The sequence below is a fragment of the Thermobia domestica genome, chromosome 13 (assembly GCF_964235325.1).
Source record: "Thermobia domestica chromosome 13, izTheDome1.hap1.1, whole genome shotgun sequence".
Lineage (NCBI taxonomy): Eukaryota > Metazoa > Arthropoda > Insecta > Zygentoma > Lepismatidae > Thermobia > Thermobia domestica.
Window position 1 is genome coordinate 73,921,233 of NC_137466.1, and position 21,631 is coordinate 73,942,863.

A 21,631-nucleotide genomic window follows, 5' to 3' on the forward strand; every position below is an offset into this window, starting at 1 on the left:
ATTGTTAATGTTTAACTTGACCACGGTTACTTTATTTTCTGTATCGCTGTGAAACTGGTATTTGCGCAATTTTGAAAAAGGAAGTACAAGGGTATAGAAAGCTATAGGTTAGGGTACTTCTTAACTCCCCAGCTTATCACATCACAGTGAAATAGATTTAAAAAAAGTGAAATGTAGGTTTTTACAAGGATTTTGCTTAAATGTTCTATAAATATTAATACATTTGTATATATACAGCTACTGTTGTACAAGAGCGTTTTTTTTTTCCACAACCTGAGCTAAGAAAATTCTTCTATTATCATTTCCTTTCATATTATGCTTAAATGAATGTAAAAATCGCAATTTCAAAGAATTTACATACTTTCGATCAAAATATGTTGAACAGTGTAATCAGGGATTTCTCCTGCCTGTAGCAGATGAAGAAAGGATAGGATGTCCAGACTCGTGGCAGCCTGAAGAAAGATTCTCAGTTCGGCGACTGAGAAACTAGGATATTGTCCTTCCCGAAGTAGCTGGAGAGAGTAAGAATTTTCTCTCGCCCGTTGAGGCTAGAGAAGGGTGAAGAGTTGTTGCAGCTGGAGAAAGGTAAAGTAAGGTGTCCAGTCCCAGGGCAGACTGATGCCTTCGAAGGCGTTGCAGCTTCTTATATAACTCATACTCTTGGGTGCTTGTAGAACCACAACGTGGTGACCACGTTCGTCCTTTTCCGGATCACATATTGATGATGATATTGTTGTCTGCTTAGTTGTTCTGATAGTAAAGAAACACATGGCTTAGTTGATAAATATGAGGCACGTGTAGGACATAATAATGTAATAAAATGTCAAAATGCTGACGCTAAATAATTAATTTAAACGCATATTTTATAATGCTATGCTCTCATGCTGAAAGCGTATAATGAGTACAATAATAAGAAATGGAATTACTTTTCCCTAGATGTACCAATTTAAATATGATAGTACACACTATCTTTACAGAACATTAGCATAACAAAGCTCGGTAGAAAGAACCTGAAGTTTAGATACGAAAGGAACAAAAGACAAAGAAGAAGAAGAAAACTACGAGAGTGATTGTCATGCCATGATAATCAACCCCTTCATTTCATAGACAGTACACTTGAATTTAGAAAATACGGACAAATCATGGAATTTCGGAAAATGTATGCGGACGGAATTTTTGACTCTCAAAATGCGGACATATAGTAACCTTAGCTTTACATATTTCTAGATCGTATTTCTCAATGACCTCTGGTTCCTCAAATTTGTGATTCCCGTGATACGCTAACCGGCATAAAAATACAACTACGCAGTGAAATTGCCTCGTGTGACATATACAGTATGTATGCATCAAATATCCACAAACATCAGAGGAAGAAAGAAAACAAACAAGCATAGCTATTCACTACACGAAACAAAACAAAATATATAAGAATCAAGGATAAAATACCTACAGTAGACTTCCAAATTATGCGAAGTTAATACTTAAACTTCAAATAGTACATCTAGAACTACTTGAATAGAAGTATAAGATCAAACTCGAAATACTCCTCGGGCACTAAATCCATATCTAAAAGCCATTACTCGCTATATCTTACTGTTTTGGGTCGGTGAAAATAAGAATTGAAAATAGATTTTGTGGCTGTTGGTGGTATATTCTCTTGAGACGCTGAATCGACTGAAAAAATACTTCCCTCTATCTATTACCGTTTTTATTCTATGAGACCAACGTTGAAACCGGAAACGTTGATTTCTACCACTTCCGGGTTGAATAGAGAGTTAATAGAGGAGATGGAGTACATTCTTAGGAGATTGAACCGATCGGAAAAATCGCTACTCCATATCTTTTTTTTTTTTTTTTTTTTTTTGTTTTTGAACTATGAAATCAGTATTAAAACCGGAAAAACTAGTAAATTTCAACTACCTTCGGTTTAGGTAAAACATTGCTGGTGGTAATGATATGACAAAGTATAGCGATAAATGTTGAAACCGGACATGGTTGATTTCTACTACTTTCGGTTTGAATAGAGAGTTAACGATGGAAATGAAGTCTACTATTGGGATTCTGATTCAATTGCGAAAAAAAGAAAAAACAGCTTCTCGACAGCTCCTCTTCTAGTATGGAAATCGCATTGAAACCGAAAACATAGTAAATTTGAACCACTTCCGGTTTTAGTGCAGTGTTGTAAGTAACCATAATATCTAGTCTAGAGACAATGAATCGTTTGGGAGAAACAGCTTTCTCTCTGTTACCGTCTTCGTTCTACGGCGAAAAGCGTTGAAACTTCTGGTTTGAATAGAGGATTAATGGAGGAGATGAAACTTGTTCTTGGGACGCTGAATCGATTGCAGGAAACCGGTTCTCGATATCTCTTATCGTTTTTGCTCTGATACCAGTTGGCAGACAGACGGATAGTTGTAATTGTTTTATAAGACTTCCGACACTTTGCATGGCGTAGTTTGAAAGTCTAATAAGAAGTCGAAATTAAGTTATGCTGACTGAAAAACCTTCCAAACACACAGCAGCTTTACCAGAACACTTTTATGTGTCGGGTAAGAAAGATTGATTGCTTTTGGGCTGATCTCTCGAACTGATTGATATGAAGTGATCAGATTTACTAAACTGTCTTCGAAGGAATCAACAAGTCTTCCAATAGTTAGGTTTGATGGCAATCATAGTAATTGGTATAACAAATTTGACGCAAACCCCAAGTATTGTCAGAATGATTTTGGAGGTTGGAATATTTAAATGTGGAAAACAACAATTAGCTACCACACAATTTTTCCCTACTTTGAAGCAAAGTAAAGAGTAAATATATTCAATGGATTTTCATACGGCACGATAATCCGGAGGTAAAATATTCCCTCAGTCGGATCTCCAAAAGAAGTGTGTTGATGTGATAAAGATATCTACACGGAAAGAAAGTAAACAATAAAAAGAATGTATTAAGATAAGCAAATAGAACATATGTACTACATTACAGAAAGAAATGTGAGAAAGTCAAAAGAGAAGAGCAACAAAATAATGTAAAATTGGTGATTCTTTGTGAAATATATCTTTCAGTTTAACGTCCCACAATTTTGTCTTTAAGCTAAGGGAGACGATGATTAAAGCAAGAGAATGGTAATAGAAAAATCGATGGAATGAGACAGTGGGAGGAAACTGGAATCCCGTTAAAACCCAAGACCCAATGTTGTCCACAACAAACTTACTTGACCCGTGATCGAACCAAGGACCCCACGCACCAGAGGTAAGTGCTCTACCACTGAGCCGCCCATGGTTATTTGTGAAGTTATGTGAAAAAGTTGAGATGATTTTTAGTTTAACGCCCCTTTCAGCAGCGAGGATATATGAGATAGAACCTACTGATTAACGTGGAATCCGAACCACGTAAGCTCCAGCCGAGAATCGAACCCGGGTCTCCCACTATGTGAACAAAGTAATGGGGAATTGTGAAGAATAGGATATACAATATTTTCATCAGGTTATCAATTTATGGGAGAAACTGTAGGTAAATACAGTGAAGGGAAGGTGGTGATTAAAGGATTATGATACTAAGACATAAGGGAAAGAAAGATCTGGTACTAATACAGACGTATACATCGACAACTGCGCAAGTGAAGAAATAGTGAAAAATATTACAAACTTCAGAAATTATAAACAGAGAGTAAGGGGCGCACATGTAATGTTCATGGATCAGCAATCTGTTGATCACTTTAACGTAAGTTTCCATTCTTTCTTACTTTGACAAAGATATTGTGATTTCCTTGTAGTTTCTCTTTTTACATCTTGCATTATCTGGCCCTATATTTCAATAGCTGCCTTCTTTTGGATACTTTTCCTTCTACCATTCTTTCCATAAGCAATAAAGTCCTTTCTGCTAATCTAGTGATTAGTATGCTTTTTTTTGAGCATAAGGTTTAGTGTTCGATTCTGGTGCGAAATTATTACTGTGGTGCGGATCCCACTTTAAACCACGTTTCATAGAGTCTTAGTCCTAAAAAGGTTTGTGAAATTCCATCAAAGAAATAATTCATAGCGAATAGTACGATCCCTACATGTTCTATATGTGTTCGATCATCTTATCTCTTTTCTTTTTCTTTCTTTTTTTTTAAAAAAAAAAAAGAATTCGGTGTCCTCTTTTTTCCCTTACCACCTTCACACTCTATCGTTTGATACCTTGTCGACCCATGTAATTTTCAACTTCCTTCTAGCATCACATTTCGAATGTTTCCGTTTTCCCTCCTCCCTAATAGACCATGCCTCACATCCATACAGTACTCACATCTATATGCTTTTTATCAGAGTTTTCTTCAGTTATATACCGAAGTTTCCGGTTATAAGCTTTTGTTTTTCTTCTAATGTCTTCTTCGTCGGAGCTATTTTGGATTTAACATATTGTTTGCATCTATTATCGTTTATTTATCCATTCCCCAAGTAACATAATTCTTGCACATATTGATCTTCATTTTTCTTGTTCAATTTCTTGAGCACCTCATAACTTTTGTTGTGGTGTTGTGGATTTTCATGTTTGTTGCATTTCGTTTATATCTGCTTATTTTTTTTTTTTTTTTTTTTTTTTTTACGGCGCGATATTATCCGCAAATCTAGGCATGTCTATTTTCTGCTCATAAACAGTTATTCCTAGGCTGTCAGTGCCCTTCATTTATTTTATTGTTCCTTAATCGTAGAGATTAACCAATTGGAACATCTTTGCCTATTTTCTAAAATTTTTATTCCTTTCGTCTCTTATTTCATTGTTGCCTTCCGTATTAGTCTTCGTTCCTTATAGTTTTATTTCTGAATCTTTTAGAATTTTCAATATTATGTTACATTGAACAATATCAATGCTTTCTACTTCAGTTCATTTTCCTTCTCGATTTTTTTTCTTTTATCAGTGCTCTTAATGTAAGGACTCCTTCCCGCGATCTGGTATTCCTTCTAAACCCAAACTGGTTCTCTGCTAGAATTTCTCATATCTTGGTTTCCAGTCTTCTAAAGATGATTTCTGTCAAAATTTTTAAGCAGTCGTCAGCAAGTTTATCATGCTGTGATTCTTCCATTTCTCAGCATTCCTGTTTTTGGTATGGACACTGTTCTGTTCATCTGAAAATCTTGAGGTACGCTCCCGTTTTCCTTTACAAATCTTAATATATACAGCCTATCTTGAGCTTCCTATCTCGTACTTAATGATTTATTATACTGTATTGTCTATTATTGAGGATTTTGCGTGCTTAAGGTCTCGTAATGTATTGCGGAAATCGAATCTGAGTATGAAATATCCTCTTGCCTTTTCCTCTACCTCTTCTGTATTTTGAGCTCCTCCGTGGCAAAGCGGTTAGCGTACGCGCCTTTGGTATGGGAGACCCAGGTTCGATTCCCGGCGGGAGCTCATTCCACGTTTTAATCATTAGGTTCACGTCTCATATAGCCTCGCTGCTGAACGGGATGTTAAACCCAAAATCAACTCAGCTCCTCTATATTTTCCAATACCCCTAATTGCCTGTCGCTTCCATTGAATCTTTCTAAATATACTATCCACGGTTTCATCTTATCTTCAGCTTCAGTCATGAGTGTTTTTTTCTTTATGTTTTAGAACATTGCTTTTGCTTCTCTTGAAATGAAGTTTTTCTTAATCTTCTCCTTAGCTACATCTACCCTACTTTGTTCGTATTATTATATATTTCCTTCACACGTTTTGTACGAGGGCTATCCAGAAAGTAGATTACATTTTCGTCTGTGTCCGCTAGGGGCGGGGCTAGCGCGGCCATCTTGGGGTCAGAGCGTTGCGCAGCTCAGTCGGCATCTAGCCGTGCTAGTGAGAGGTTCGTGCTGTGCTCCGTTAAGATACTGTGACGGTTTGAAATGTCTGCGTTAATTGAAAATCCCGCGAGCTGCGAGGTGCGTGCAGTAATAAGGTTTCTGACAGCAAAAAACTGTAAACCGATAGAAATCTATCGGCAGCTGTGTGACGTGTATGGGGACAACATTATCACTGAAGGTGGAGTGCGACAGTGGGTCATAAGATTTAAAAATGGCCGAACCAATGTTTACGACGAAGATCGAAGTGGGAGACCCAGCAAAGTGACTGCCGAACTTGTCGAAAAAGTCGATGTTAAAGTCCGTGAAAATCGAAAGTTCACAATAACGGAACTTTCTTTGAGTTTTCCACAAATTTCGCGAAGTTTGTTGCACGAAATCATCAGCGAAAAGCTTGGTTACCACAAGTTTTGTGCAAGATGGATTCCAAAAATCTTGACAGAGGACCACAAAAATCAGCGAATGGCTGCAGCGTTGCACTTTTTGGACGCCTACAATAAGGATGGTGACTCTTTACTCGATCGCATCGTTACTGGTGACGAAACATGGGTGAAACACGTGAACTGTGAAACGAAATTGCAATCAATGCAGTGGGGGCACACAGGTTCTCCCCAAAAACACAAGAAATGCATGCAAACAATGTCGGCAAGGAAGATGATGGCGACTGTTTTTTTGGGACAGAAAAGGTGTGATTTTGGTGGACTTCCTGGAAGGAGGCACTACAATAAACGCTCAAAGGTATTGCCAAACTCTGCAAAACCTCAGAAGAGCAATTCAAAACAAGCGCAGAGGAATGTTGAGCTCTAAGATCTTGTTGATTCACGACACCGCCCGGCCCCACACGGCAAATGTCACGCGTGAAGTTCTTGAATCTTTTCAGTGGGAGTTGTTTCCTCATCCGCCGTACAGTCCCGACCTGGCACCGAGCGACTTCCACCTATTCCCAGCAATGAAGAAGTGGCTGGCTATGCAGCGTTTTGATGACGACGAACAGCTGCAAGAAGAGGTAACGAAGTGGTTGAAGTCGCAGGCGGCCGAAGTTTTCGACGAAGGAATTTCCAAGCTCGTACATCGCTACGATAAATGCCTTAATTTGAATGGTGACTATGTCGAAAAGTAGTATTTGTGTGTGGCTTTCATCTGTATATAATAAAATTTGTTTCCTATACTTTGTTGATTTTTTATTCCAAAACGTAATCTACTTTCTGGATAGCCCTCGTATTATCTACTCTTCGTTGGCAAGTTTGTGTAACCGTAATGGAAGAAGTACAGAAAACGTAAACGTGATGGAGATTTTAATGCTGTCATGGAGAAAGGACAGGAAGGTTACATAGTGCGGTTTGGGTGATATAGTGAAAGAGAAGAGAAAGTGGTCAATGTTTTTTAAACAGAACTCAATCGTAATTTAGATTCAGCCAGCAAACGAGAAGAAAATATTCATGGAAATTCTCAATAAATGACCGGAGATTTCTAATATATTATGCTATGATTCAAGGCAGATATGCAAATGATGTACAAGTACGCGAAAAATTTTTTTCCTGAGGCCGACACCTTCTCTGATCATAACCTTACGATGGCCAATTTGAAGATTGAACTTAAAATTTAACCAGAAGAGCACTGAAGAAAATGATAGACAGTGAAGATTTGAAAAATGAAGATGTAAAATATTCATTCATAACATTACAAATAGACTATATATTTTATTTAACGATTTCAAATCATTTGCTTGACTCGGTCTTGCTATTGAGAAAATTTATTTAGCAGTGGTTGTGTGAGGATTTATGTAATTCCAGTGCATCATCAAGTCTTTAAAAGCAAAAAGTTAGAATTCTTTTATAATTTTTCCATAAATCTTGTTCTTCCCATGTGAAGAATAGGCATTTCTTCTACTGAAGAGTACAGTACGTTATACAATGATTACAGTTGCTTACTAATGTTTACTTTTACAATAAGTTTCGTTTCACTTTTACATTCTATTCTAAAACTATGGTATACTTCGAAGTATTGTATTAGGATCCAACATTGAAACCGGAAGTGAGGCGAGATGTTGAAACCTTGGTGCACAGGGTGGGGTTTGATTCCCGGTGACAGAGATTCGAATGCATACAATGATTCAGATTAGACTTTTAAGCTGTAGGTCTAATTCTCTATAGAGGCGCTACTAACAAAGGGCGTACATATAAGTCAAATAGCCAATGTTAAAACCGGAAGATGTGCTACTTCCGGTTCCAATAAACAAATAAAGAATAAAAGGAAACCTATCCCTTGAACGCTGATGCCACACAGAGTATGTAAAATCTTTCATGCATTGATACATGCATGCCTTAATTTTTGAGATAAAGATATGCAGACATTTGCAAGATGTGTCACCGGTACAGAGACCGTGCAATCAGCCCAAAGTTATTCAGAAATCTTTAAGTTTTACGTCCCACGTTATGCCGGTTAGGCTAAAGGAGACGGTGATGATGAGAGATGAATGAAATGGTGGAATGAAGAAAGTGGGAGGAAACGGGAGAGCCCCGAGAAAACCCACGAGCACGGTGTTTGTCCACCACAAAGCAAAGTTATTCAGAGTCACCAAGGTTTCGAACGGACGAACCGACCGATCGGTTTTAATCTAATAAAAGCATCCTTTCCTTTGCTGAGCGGGAGTCTAGTTGCATATATTAGCTCCAGAATTACCACAGTTACCCAAGTATACTAGGTACGATGTAAGGAATCATAACTGATTTAATAAGCTATTTGTGGTTTCATTTTGTTTTGCGTTGCACTGAAACATGCAGCATGACTTAATCTCTGAGACACGGATATGTAGACATTTGAAAGATACGTCGTCGATACAGAGACCGTGAGAACAGTTTTCAATTTCTTACCTTTTGTTCTACTTGTCGACAGATTAGACAGATGAACAAGCAGTCTTTCTACAGGACTTCCCACACTTATCCATAGCGAAATTTCATAGTTTAAATTACCCTAACATCATTTCATAAAGATCACACGTCTTCCTAAGAGGGAACGACTACTAATGACAAGAGGAACATCATTTCTACGCGCCATTTCTAGCTCCGACGTAAAAATACAGGACCTTATAATTTCACTTTATTTCTCGGAAACTGTAGACGGCATCTAAACCAAATTTGGTGGGAAATTTACTTTTGGCTAAATTAATCAAAAATGCTACATTTGGTAAAAATACTCGGCCAGGGACAGAATCGACTAGGCTCAACTCACCTTGTATATGATACGTAATATGTCAGTTACTACTGGCCGGATCTGAACGAAATTCGTGTACAAGTAGCCCATTGTCTAATGAATAAAGATCTAAAGATCACTATATTTGGTGGTCAAAGCTCGACCAGGAGTGGATGTGCTCACCGTATGTGTGGACTTTATTTCTCGGTAACTACCGGCCAGATTTCAACGAAATTTGGTGAGCATGTAATACATGGCTAATGAAATAAAAAAAAAGTATATTTTGTGGCCGAGGTTTAACAGGAACAAACTCGGCTTGACTCAACGCGCCTTATAATATGATACTTTATTTCTCGGTAGCTCTGAACGAAATTTGATGGGAATGAAGCCCATCCCCTAGAAAATAAAGATCGTTACGTATGGCCAGGGGCAGACTCGGCTAGACAACAGAAGCTGCATTCTGCAACTGTGCATGCTGGGAATTTCTGAGTTCGGTTTACCTAGGCTTTTAATTTCTCTAATTCTCCGAATTGTATCAGTGCAAGTAAGCTTGGTCTTGGTCTTGCCCCAAACAGATGATCCTTTTTTTCAAAATTCAGTAAAGATCGTCTTCACAATCGTATATTGCAGATGAATGGTTCGCTTTCACACCAATGAAAATCATGAAAATCATGCAGTCACTAAGTTTATGGTTATGCACAATTAAAAAATAAATGAAGAATATATTCTTTAGAAGAAGCGTATATGTGAAAAGTCGATTTGAGATTTTTTTTTTTTTTTTTTAACTTTTAGGTACGAATTAAGTTCGTAAGCTATGGTACCAGTGTTTGTTTCAAAACTTTCTACTTACATATTTTATAAACAATTCTGAAGGAAAATATATACGTATATATTTTACATAATTATTTGTATTTCTTTGTTTTTATTTTCATTAATATAAGTCTGTATAATATACTCTGTGAATCAAAATTAGATTCAATTAGTATTCATAGACAGAGAAGAGAGGATTATCCTTCAAAATATTCTCAGCTATTCATATATCAACCAACTCTCTGTCGTTCCCTTTCACCTCTTGGGGGCAACCCTCCCTCCTAAACCTCCTCCTCCCCCTTAAAAACACAATATTCTCAGGTTTCGGAGTAGAAGCTAGGCTGGCCTGGTCTGAGAGTTAGTGCTTTGTATTTTTCATTAGTTTAGATGGCCAGGGACCATTCTCTGCTAAGAGAAGCTCTCTAAAACACTGCATACACAATGAATGCTTTTTATTTGGCCTATTCCCCAGGTGATACACCCAAGCGTGTATATTCTCTTCTTCTCTCTCTTATTTTCTCTCTGTTCGCTCACTTCATATGCATGCGCGTGTATGTGTTTCTGTATACACGTTAAAACATGTTTAGCAAGTTGATAGCGCTATTACATGTATATACATATACATACATACACACAAACATATTTTATATATAAACACCAGAACCAGCTTTTAAAAAGAATAAAAATAACATTGGAGGTAAAAGCTGATATCATGATCAAATATACTATCGATTCAGTCAATGATGTTTGCAGGTATTAATTGAAAGTTAAATGATCTCATATAATTACCAAATATTTTATTGTATTTTATTTTATTAATGAAAGTAGTTGGGTCGTTTCCTAAATACACATATTTTCATTCCATTCCATTTGCAAAGCCGCACAAAATTTACTTTCCTTGATATGTATTTATTGGGACCGCGTTGACTCAGTGGTAAAACGTTCACCTCTTGTGCAGGGGTCCTTGGTTCGATCTCAGCTCGCGCCAAATGAGCTTTGTGGTGAACAAACACAGTGTGTGTGGGCTTTCTCGGGGTTCTTCGTTTCCTCCTATTTTCTTCATTTCATTTCCATTTCATTCATTTCTCATCTTCGCCGTCTCCTTTAGCCTAGCGGGCAAAATCATGTGACGTAACATTTAGAGATTTCATTTCATTTTAATGTATGTATTGAATGCTAGAAGGCTTGTATGTAATATTTACTTTCGGATTGAAAGAAACGTGCAAACAAGCCTTTTCAGCTGTATTTTTGTAATAATTGAATTTTTGTACAAATTCTTAATAAATTACCATTTACTAAGAAATAATCTGAAAAACATATTGTAATTGCTTTACAGAATAATGTAATACTGGACATTATATTTGTCTTAATTTTCTCTTCTTATTATTAACTTCAATGTTTTTTCTTCTTTAAACAATGCATTTAAGACGTGCAATGCATGAGTCTGCGGAAGCAAGGTTTGCAAACTGGAAGTTTGAGTTCCTTGCTTTCGTCAGCTGAGAACAAAAACTCTATGAGCATGCTATAATGAATAATTTAAATGCTCCAAATATAAGAAATGTAAAACTACATTAATTATATTCTTAATTATAGAAGCAGTAAGCAAAGACTGATTACTCTGAACAACTTAACGTACTTAGCAAATTACGATGGAATCAAATATGTATAACGTACGGAATGCATATTATGTACTTATTTATATTGTAAATCCATGATAATTCTCAAGATGAAAAAATATCTTCACTTTTTCAAATTTATTTCTTTTCAGAACTTTATAATGAAACTGTATGGTAAAATTATCCATGTCGTGATCGTAAATTCACCACTGTAACCGAAGATTATTGTATTATAATTGCATTTCGTGAAGTAAGTGTGCGTTTTTATCTATTCACAAATAAATTCCGCAATCCAAAATCTGAACACACGAAATATTACGTGAAATTAATTACATGCAATTGTTGTGACAAGAATTGAAAAGCTCAACACTCAATTTCTATGGTTATGAATTCAATTTCAGTGTATTGCTGTGAACTTCATATTGTTATGATTAGGTGTTACACATATATCTGGTGCCAGAGGTATAACATTTTATATATTTTACAATTTGTACTGCTATGAGGCAATTTCGGCTTCATGCATGTCCCATTACTGTTAAATTCGTACAATTTATTATTTTACAACGAATTTAGTACTGCTGAGCTGCAAGTTTTAATCATGAATACCTCATTAGAAAGTTGCCTAACGAAGACGAATAATACCTACAGTACAATAGATTGTCAGCTTCAGAATAACAGTTCGACACCAGACTCAGATTTAACATAAGTTGGAAGTTAACTAAAACCAAGGATAAAGTGAAGTTTCACTTTAGAAATTTGACTGTCAGTCTTGAACCTTTGAGAATCTAGGAATAAATATTGGATTGTCCAGGTGTTGGTACTAACTAATCTAGTAAAAGCTTGAGTACAACACTCTAAGACAGAAGAGTCAAGATTCTAACCCAGGACAAGAGTAAAGGATGGACCTACTCTAATTCAAAGACTGAGCCGAGTCAAACCTTGGACACACCGATAATTTTACAGCAATATTTATGCGAAGTTCAGTGTTATAACAATCCTCTGCCCTATAAACATGTTCGTTGTTCAGGTATGGTGCATTACATTGTATTATCAATCATTCGCACACCATAATGCACACATACAATGCATACTTAACATCTAATCTATATATTGAAGCACGGAAAATTGAAGCTCATTACAATCTCATTGCGTCTAGTTAACCCAATTATAATTATGATTATCAACATTACAAAGATAATTGAAGACTTTCATAGTATGGCTCCCCGTTTTTAATTTCTAATTTACATGCCGAATAGTACTGCGGACAGTTACAATATATTCTTACCTTTGATTGTATGATTGCGAAACCGCCTAATTTAATGCCTCTTCCAAATGGTTTTGAAATATTTCAGTAGTGTTTGAGGAAAAAAGTACCTTTGGTCTTTAGTGCGAGGTAATATTGGTACACCTTTCAAGAATTCCTACATCGATAGTTAAAAAAATAGAGTGAATTACGTCTATAGTTCCAGAAGCGCTGCAACCGGAACTACTAACGTTGATCATTTTCCATAGGTAGTTCATTATTTCCTAACATGGAAAAGCGTATTTATACATACATCTCTGTCTTTTAATATTGTTAACAAGTAGTTGCATTCACTCGACAACTGCGTCTACGAGGGTCATTCCGTAAACACTATACAGTATCTTCTGTTTGCTTATTTCACTAGCTTTCTTATAGTATCTCTTTACAGACCTTCAATAGTATCCTTGCTTCTCAATGATCGAGTCCCAACGTCCGGGAACCTTTAATATTACATCATAAATCAGGGTTGGAAACTTAAGTAAAATTACAATTGTCAGAATAGTATGGTGACATTGACCTATTAATCACCAGTATGACAGTAAATTGCATTTTATTCTCACTCATTAAGTTCTTTTTTTAAATCTTTACGTTAACTACCAACGCACGAAATTCGTTCTACGGTTAGGAAAAATATATAAATATCCCTTACGCATTGGCGCAAATCCTGGGTGGGACATATCCCCCTCCAATCTTGGAACTGGGGACTGTCCCACCAATAATCCAATTTGAAATGTGTTTTTTGGGAAAATGTGATGATTTGTGTCCGATTGCCACAAAGGAAAGTGAGATGAAATTGATGTCCTCCCAGAATAAGCCTCAAATCTGCCCCCTCTCAATGTTGAAGACAGCTCTGCTCCCTGATCCTCCACAGGATTGTTTTTAAACTTCACAAATATTTTAAGCATCGCTTAACAAAATAAAATAAAATAAAATAAAATAAAAGGACACGGTCTCACTTGCCCCTCCAATGTTGAAGACAGATTTGCTCCGCTGTCCTTATGTTTAGGCACATGCCCTTACAGTTGGTAACACGGCTTATAACTTAGTTCAGAAAAAAAAACTCATAGACCATTATCCTTATCCAAAATTAGGATAGGGTCTCCGGCAGAGCTTTTCAAAACTTACGAAATGTTTGAAATATGTAGAAACGCATCCATTTAACCCATCCTGACAGATAAGCATTAATATTAAACCTGGAAGAGTTGCATCAGTTAGTTCTGTGCTTTTTTTTTTTTTTTTTTTAAGTATAAGGAAAGGATGGAATCATGCCTCGTGTGAGTCATTGCATAGACCCTATTACTAAACTGATTCTTTCGGCCGAAATCAACACATCTATCTTATATTGTACCCTTCGGCGACAGAACCTTTGGATGTTTATTGACACAGCGTTCTTCTTCTTCGTCTTTTTAAAAATCCCAGTTGCTTCGAACATCTCCAAAGTCAAATTTTGTGCTTATAGTCGCAAAAATAGAGAATTTTCTTACTCGGACCACATTACAGTGTAAGAAGACTTGTGCAAAAAGAAAAACAAACTATCAAATTTGACAGTTGACACTCGCTTGGACCACTGGCGCAAATCCTGGGGGGAATGAGGGGACATGTGCTCTCCAATCTTAGAACTGGGGGAACTGTCCCCCAATAATCGGATTTGAAATGTATTTTTGTGGGAGAAATGTGATGATTTGTGCCCGATTGCCACAAAGGAAAGTGAGATGAAATTGATGTCCCCCCAGAATAAGCCTCAAATCTGCCAGTCTTCCAATGTTGAAGACAATTCTGCACCCCTGATTCTCCACAGCATTATTTTTCAACTTCATAAATATTTTGAACATCGCTTATAGAGAAAGTTTATGGGAACGGTCTTACTCGCACCCCACCCCATTCCAATGTTGAAGACAGATTTCGAATCCATTAAGTCATTACATGCACCTACATAGCAAAGGTTTCAATTCACAGTTTTCCAAGCTTCTTCCTTTATTATATATACCTGAGCCTATTTGGGAATATTCCATATTTGAATCATGCTAGTACTTCATATTATGAAAATCACAATTTTGCACATTAAGCTTCCTATGCACGTGAAATTTCCGCTAACTTAATCTTCATGCATTTAAAGAACAGTATATATGTAACTGTAAAAAGACTTCCCAGTAAAAAGACAACGAAAAATTAGAACTCGTCAAAAACTCGCTTACTTTTTTTTTTTTTTTTTTAAAAAAAGGGGGGAAAATGCACCAAGACAAAAGGTTTTGTTCGCTATTGGTGCAAACATTACTAGTAGGCCTGCCTAGGTAGAGGAAGATAAGCTCTTTACGTTCACAATAATTTCACACAGTGGTAGCATATGGCAAAGAAAATAAGTATTTCACATTAGGAATGTATTCCATATTTCGTGCACCCGCCCTATTTGTATTATTATTATTTAATCTTGGAAAACTTTCAAAAATGTGAAAAACAGGATGGTGGGACAGGATAAAGAACAGTATGATAATTAGTTGAATTCGTTAGGTATAGGTACAGGAAGTGTTGTTTTCAAGGGGTGGCTCGGGGGCAGGGAATTCCTCCGAGGCATTTCTCCAATCTTCTTCAACCTGGGTCAATGTATTTTCCCAGTATTACTTTTAGACCCGTTTATTGAAAGTCCGCCAAGGAGGAATGTTCTGAAATCATCACTTGGTACAGACATTTCAAAATTAGAAATTCTGTGTGCATTTTATCGAATAACATTTTCTGTTTTCTTTTTCTTTCTTTTCTTCATTTTCCCATAAAAATATTACAGTACTCTTGAACACAATTCATACAAACAAAAAGATTTTACAAAATACTTTTTGAGTTTAGTGCCATCTTCCATATATTACATAAATTTTACAGGCTCGTTCGATTAAAATTTGAATTCTCTCAATATGAAAAATATGTAGCTTTTTTCTCTATGTGTTATGCTTATACTTTGATAGATCTAGCAGTTATCATTCAGTGTAATGCTTTGACACACACACACATAATTACACAGAACAAAAGAAAGAGAGAGAAATTATATAAGATTTGGTGAGAAAAAAAAAAAAGAGAGGAAAGGATCATGCTTGTTAGAATCACATACTCAACCTGGTACACATTCTCAATCATGTATGATAGAATTTTGTTGTTTTTGGGTGACATCGGGTCTATTTGGGTCACGGTTTTGTCCGAGTTGTAGGTCTAACTGCTTCCGGGAATATTGACCGCAAAGCAAGTGATATTTTCTATCACTGGATATAGTATCTCTACCGACAAAAAAAAAAAAAAAAAAAAAAAAAAACAATAAATGGTTTCAAGATTACTTTATTCCTAGTAGCAGGTATTTTTCAAGGTAAAGGAGTTGACCGAAACAGTGACATGTGACTTACCTACGCTGGTATAAAATATAATATAATATGAAAACACAATAGTGTTTCCAAGTTCTTTAAGTTAAAAAAATCTCTCTACGAAAAATACAGAATTTCCTTGTTCTCCAATAATTGAAACGGAAATTATCAACGATTTACAAATATTTTCGCTCCGAATGAGTTTGAAGTAAAAAAAAAAAAACTATTTTATTTAGTTTTAAATATAGTATTGCAGAACAATGTGTGCATATATGTGTGTGTTATAACAATTGAAGCTAATATTCCAGTCAGCAACTTAAGATTCGGTAAGCAGGAAATAGATTAAATGTTCTTGATAGAAAAGTTATTAAATTTATTTATTGTTGGGGGAGAAAACTTGGTGGTTGGAATAGCTTCATGCAAGAAAGAAAATAGCTGAGCAAACGTTGGAGAGAGAAAATGTGTTTAAGTACACGTGTATGAGTATAGAACAGAGAGAGAAAGAGAAAGAGAGAGAGATGAGAGAGGAAATAAAATATTAGAGACTGTGAGAAGAGAAGAGAAGCCCAACTACTCTCTTCTCCAGAAAGAAGGAGCGAGAAAAAAAAACGAAACCGAGAGAAATCATAATTGAATAAAGAAAACATCGATTTTCAAAGTCTCATTTCCGCTCGTAGAAAGACGCAAAACCAGAAAAAAAAAATCTACAGGCATTGCGTTGAAGTCGTACAAAGTTTTTTTTTTTTTTTTTTTTTTTTTTTAATCGTGTGCTATAATCACTTGCTATATAGCATTAAGACATCATTTCTAGGATTTCATCATTCAGTTGTTTTTCCTGTGAGTGGAATGAGTAAACAATAACAACACAAATAATACAAATGTGTAAACAAGAAACAATACAAGTGCAAGTAATACTATTCTCTTTTGTTGTTAGCAATACAAATTCTTTTAATTTATAGACGTTAAAGTGAAATTACACAAACTGATTACCGTATTGGCACTACCCCTGCCCGTCGGTCTAGTGATTAGTGTGTGTTTCTTTCTGCTACGGGTCCCGGATTCGATTCCAGGCAGAAGAACTTTGAACAACCATTACGGTTGTTCACATTCCACCTTAAATTATAGGTCTGCGTCTCATACAGCCTCAGTGCTGAGAAGCGACCTTACACTCTAAACAAATTAACATATTGGCATATGAATATAGTACAACCTAGAATATGATACTACCGCAAGTTTTTCTTTTTTACTTTTAATGGAAAAATAAAAAGAAAATACCTGTATAAAATATTACATATGCTTTAAAAATATTTAATAAAAACTTATTAATTTAAAGCTATTTCTAAGATTTAAATTCCAATCTTTATTCTTCTGGTGATTATGACTGCTTATTCAGTACTCTGGTGGTCTACTTAGATTGATTTGAATATCCGATAAAAAGTACCGAAAATACATTAATAATGAATTTTAGGCGTCAATCAAATCGACCTGTAACATGATGCATAACCATTACCTAATTTCAATTTGCTTGACCTTGACGACTCATGTAACACTAACATCACAGCATGCTCTCGGAAGGATAATGCAGATGACACAGTTCTGTATGGTATGAAATAAAAAAAGGCAAGGCAAAAATGGGATTGTAATAGTGGTGCAGTTTTTACGAACTTTTTTAATTAAAAAATTTAGTATAATATGCAGACCAATAAGGCATAAATAAGTTCATATAAGCATTTTGGAAAATACATAGTATAAATCTATACGCTCCTAGAATTTTTTAAACAGCGATTATTGTTTTAATAACAACATATATATTTAATAGTAATAAGTAGCATGTATTTCAAAGGTTTTTTTAATGCAAATTGTAGACACACAGAATCAAGGACGCTTGCAATTTTTTCTTCTTGAAGGTGCCAAAATTTTGGTATGCCGTAAAGATCTAATGGAGATGAAAAAATACTCGTAGTAGGTAGTAGTGCACTGAACATTTCTATCCAAAGTTCGAATAATGGATTCTTCGAATATTAGTTATTCGAATATTCAAAATAAACGGTTATTCAAATAATGAATAAGGATTCGTGTAACTGTTTAATTATTGAAAAAGAATATTCGAATAACAACAGAAGAAAACAATCGAATAACCATTTGAATAATGAGTATTCGATTAATTATTCGAATAACGAATATTCAATAATTAATTCGAATGACGAATATTCGATTATATTTGAATAACGAATATTCAATTGATTATTTGAATGATGAATATTTGAATAATTTTAACAGCACTAGTAGGTTGATGTAGGGCAGCGATGCCGCAGGTAGAAAGGCATCTACTTATCAAGTGGACAACCCGGGTTTGATCCTTTATGAGGGTGGAATTTATTTCTTGTTTAATCCTTGTTCATGGTGAGAGGTTCACCCAGTCTGTATAAAATGGATCCCCAGGGGGTCAAAGTGGCCGAAGTATGGTACTGACCACATTAATTGCATGGATGATACCGAAGTACCTGCCCAAAACAAGAAATTATGAAATTATTCACGAGTCACCTAGGAACGGTATCATGCTCTTCATATCCACCTCCCAAGATAACGTTGATTCAAGTACTCGCGCACACCATGCGCGAATGAGAGGAAGCACCATCATGTTGAAACCTCATTTGTCCGAGCTGCCAGTCTTTGGAACGCTTGAGTAACCCACTGCAAAAATGCTGATACATGTCATCCTTTAGATGTTCCGATAAAAGTATGGACTTACCAGCTGATCAGAACTACATATTCACACACACAAACACACACAAAAAATCTCTTGATATGGTTCGTAAATGCAGTGGCATGTGGGTTATTGTAATGCTATATGTGACTATTGAAGAGATCGTCTCTACATTGAAGAGACTTTATTAATGTACAGAGCAAAATCAGAAAAAGATATAAGGCCTCTGTGCAAACTATCTAGAATTTTCGTCTCGTCTCAGTGACTGAACTCTTTGTGAGTTATATGGGTAAAGCTGAGATTCTCATTTAACACTTCCCAGATATACTAGGGGCTACTCACATCCCGCAAGCAATTAACAAGTTTCATGAATGGGTCCGGGTTTACTCGCAGTTCAGCTTTCTCAAGTGCTGGTGTTCTTACTGTTCACACTGCACCATAATCTTGGAAGTTTTGTTATACATACTTTATACTCGTGAGCGTTTTGTGAATCCTCACGGTAGAAAATATGGAAGTCATTGGACGACGTCTGTTACCAAATATTTTGGTATTATAAAGTTGCAAATATATATCTGTAACTTCTGCGTTTGTCGGACATGTTTTTCAAGTATTTTGTCAAACTAATATCTACATTAATAGGGCTTTGTGCTCAGGTAACGGCATGTGTTACTGCTATAGAGCGAATTTACGCTCGTTGCCACAAGGCGTTTTACGCGTGTTAGGCAACCTGTACAAGAACTATATAGAGCGGGTTCCTGGACATTCCAGGCGCCTTGCTTGAACGTCAGTGGTAAAATCTATCTTGCCTGCTGGCAACTTCAAGAGCCTGTAGCGCCGCATTGTTGTTATATTTGTTATTTCTCCAAATTTCGCACAAACTCGCCCGAACACTGTAGCAACGAGAAAAACAACGTTTTACTGAATATTAGATGAGCCTCAAAACTTTAGAATTCCTTTAACCAACAGTAGAAACAATTCAGATGACCTATGTTGAACATACCTTTGACATCCATTCACAGAATCTCTGGACCTAAATAAGAAGAAAGTTTAGTTGGTCTAAGGAGCTCCGACCATCATCATTATGAATTATGATATTAACGCCATTTTAGCATGTGGAGCACAACATTAGAACTTTAGAAATAATAATAATAATAATAATAATAATAATAATAATAATAATAATAATAATAATAATAATAATAATAATAATAATAATAATAATAATAATAATAATAAATACAGCCATTCGCTTACATTGTCAATTTTCAGCTAAATTTTAGAATAAGGTACAAGTTAAATAATACTTTTTGTGCATCATTAATTCCTTTTTTATACACATATTTTTTTTTTTATTCTCCTTACTTCCAGGTGGCACCTCAAACTTCAGTTCTCAACAACCCACACCTCATTATCAGCAAACCGCCATTCCTACAACACGTGAAAAGAATGCGACTGAAGGTACGTGTTTCTGATTTTTCACTTCACTTCCTAATCTGACAAACATTGTATCTTGTACCTTAAGAAGACATAATTTGAATCAGTATTAGTTAAACCATCACTATTCACTGTTTTAACGGCTACCATTTTACTGCTCTTAAGAAGTATGTAAGGATAAGGTTATCATTTACTGATTGTTAATAATTCTCGCTGTGAAAACTGTTTATACCTCGTTGCATTTTTTAGGTTTTGAACTAGAGCTGATAAGCCTAATTCAAAATCTGAAAAGTACAACAAAGCGAAAAATAAATGAATTTTCATTTGTTAAACCAACGTCGGTCATTATTTTAAAGATGTCTCTTTCTTTTTGCTTCCTGGAGCCTGTATAGAAGCAATTTCCATAGACCAGCTACCCTGCGTGAAGTTTTCCTGGGTTTTTCTCATTCACACCAAGTAAATGTTGGGATGGTGCCTAACATATGGGTCCCAGGCCGCTTCTTCCTTCCCTTTCCTCAGGTAGTGTGATCGCTGAGGGAAGTCATCCCTCATACTTGACTGGCTAACATTTTTTTAAAACTGTCTTTCATTCCCATCTTGCGATGGGCGGGCCGCAGAAGGTTACGCCTTCTCTGTGGCCAGTGGTGTACAATAATAATGGATGGTTACTGTAGAAATGATAAACAGGGCTCAATTGCATGTGTTGAGCCAATAATATAAGTGTCAATTTGGAGGCACTATAGAACGGTATAATAAGCTGAGGCTAAATGTGTGGTATATGTGATCAGATCGATATAGATGTGTATTTGTTTGGTATATACAGTATTGCGCTTCGGGTTGTAGTCAGGTGAATTTGTTGCTCTTTCGTAAATTCCGAGGAGATGGTCCAGAGGAGGATATCCAGAACAGGAGAGAACAGGAATCTGGTCCAAGAGTTCTGTGATTGTAATATATGATGTAGCTATGTGATGGGTGATATATCGGGTTCGGAGGTTATAGAGATGGTCCAAAATAGGTGGCATGGTGGTATTTTGATAGAGTTCAGCGTTTGGGGTTTGGTAGGAAAGACAGTATGCGATGCGTAACGCCTTGCGCTCGAGAAGTTGAAGGCGGTCATAAAAATGTGGTGGTGCTGAAAGCCATGCTAGATTGCCGTATGTCATAGCTGGACGGACATATACTTTATAGATGTAGAGTAACACTTTGGCGCTTAGGCCCCAAGTTGTGCCTTTCAAGTTCCGTAATAGATTTAAACGTTGGCGGATGATTTCTCGAGAGCGGCGAGATGGGTGCGCCATGTTAGATGTTTATAAAAATAGACCCCAAGATATTTAACACTGTTTTGAAGCGGACTAACATCAGGGTTTGAAAAAACCCGGGTTTTTTTGAAAAAGCCCAACCCACCTGGGCC

At 36.1% G+C, this 21,631-nt stretch overlaps 1 protein-coding gene across 1 annotated transcript in view; it reads left to right on the forward strand.

Moving 5' to 3' along the window:
• The window catches only part of Ets96B (ETS variant transcription factor Ets96B), a 332,448-nt gene that overhangs the window by 254,857 nt on the left and 55,960 nt on the right, over positions 1–21,631 (forward strand). Inside the window, exon 8 of the mRNA XM_081735103.1 lies at positions 20,155–20,244. Within this exon, the coding sequence (XP_081591229.1) occupies positions 20,155–20,244 (90 nt within the window). The remainder of the gene's footprint in view (positions 1–20,154; positions 20,245–21,631) is intronic.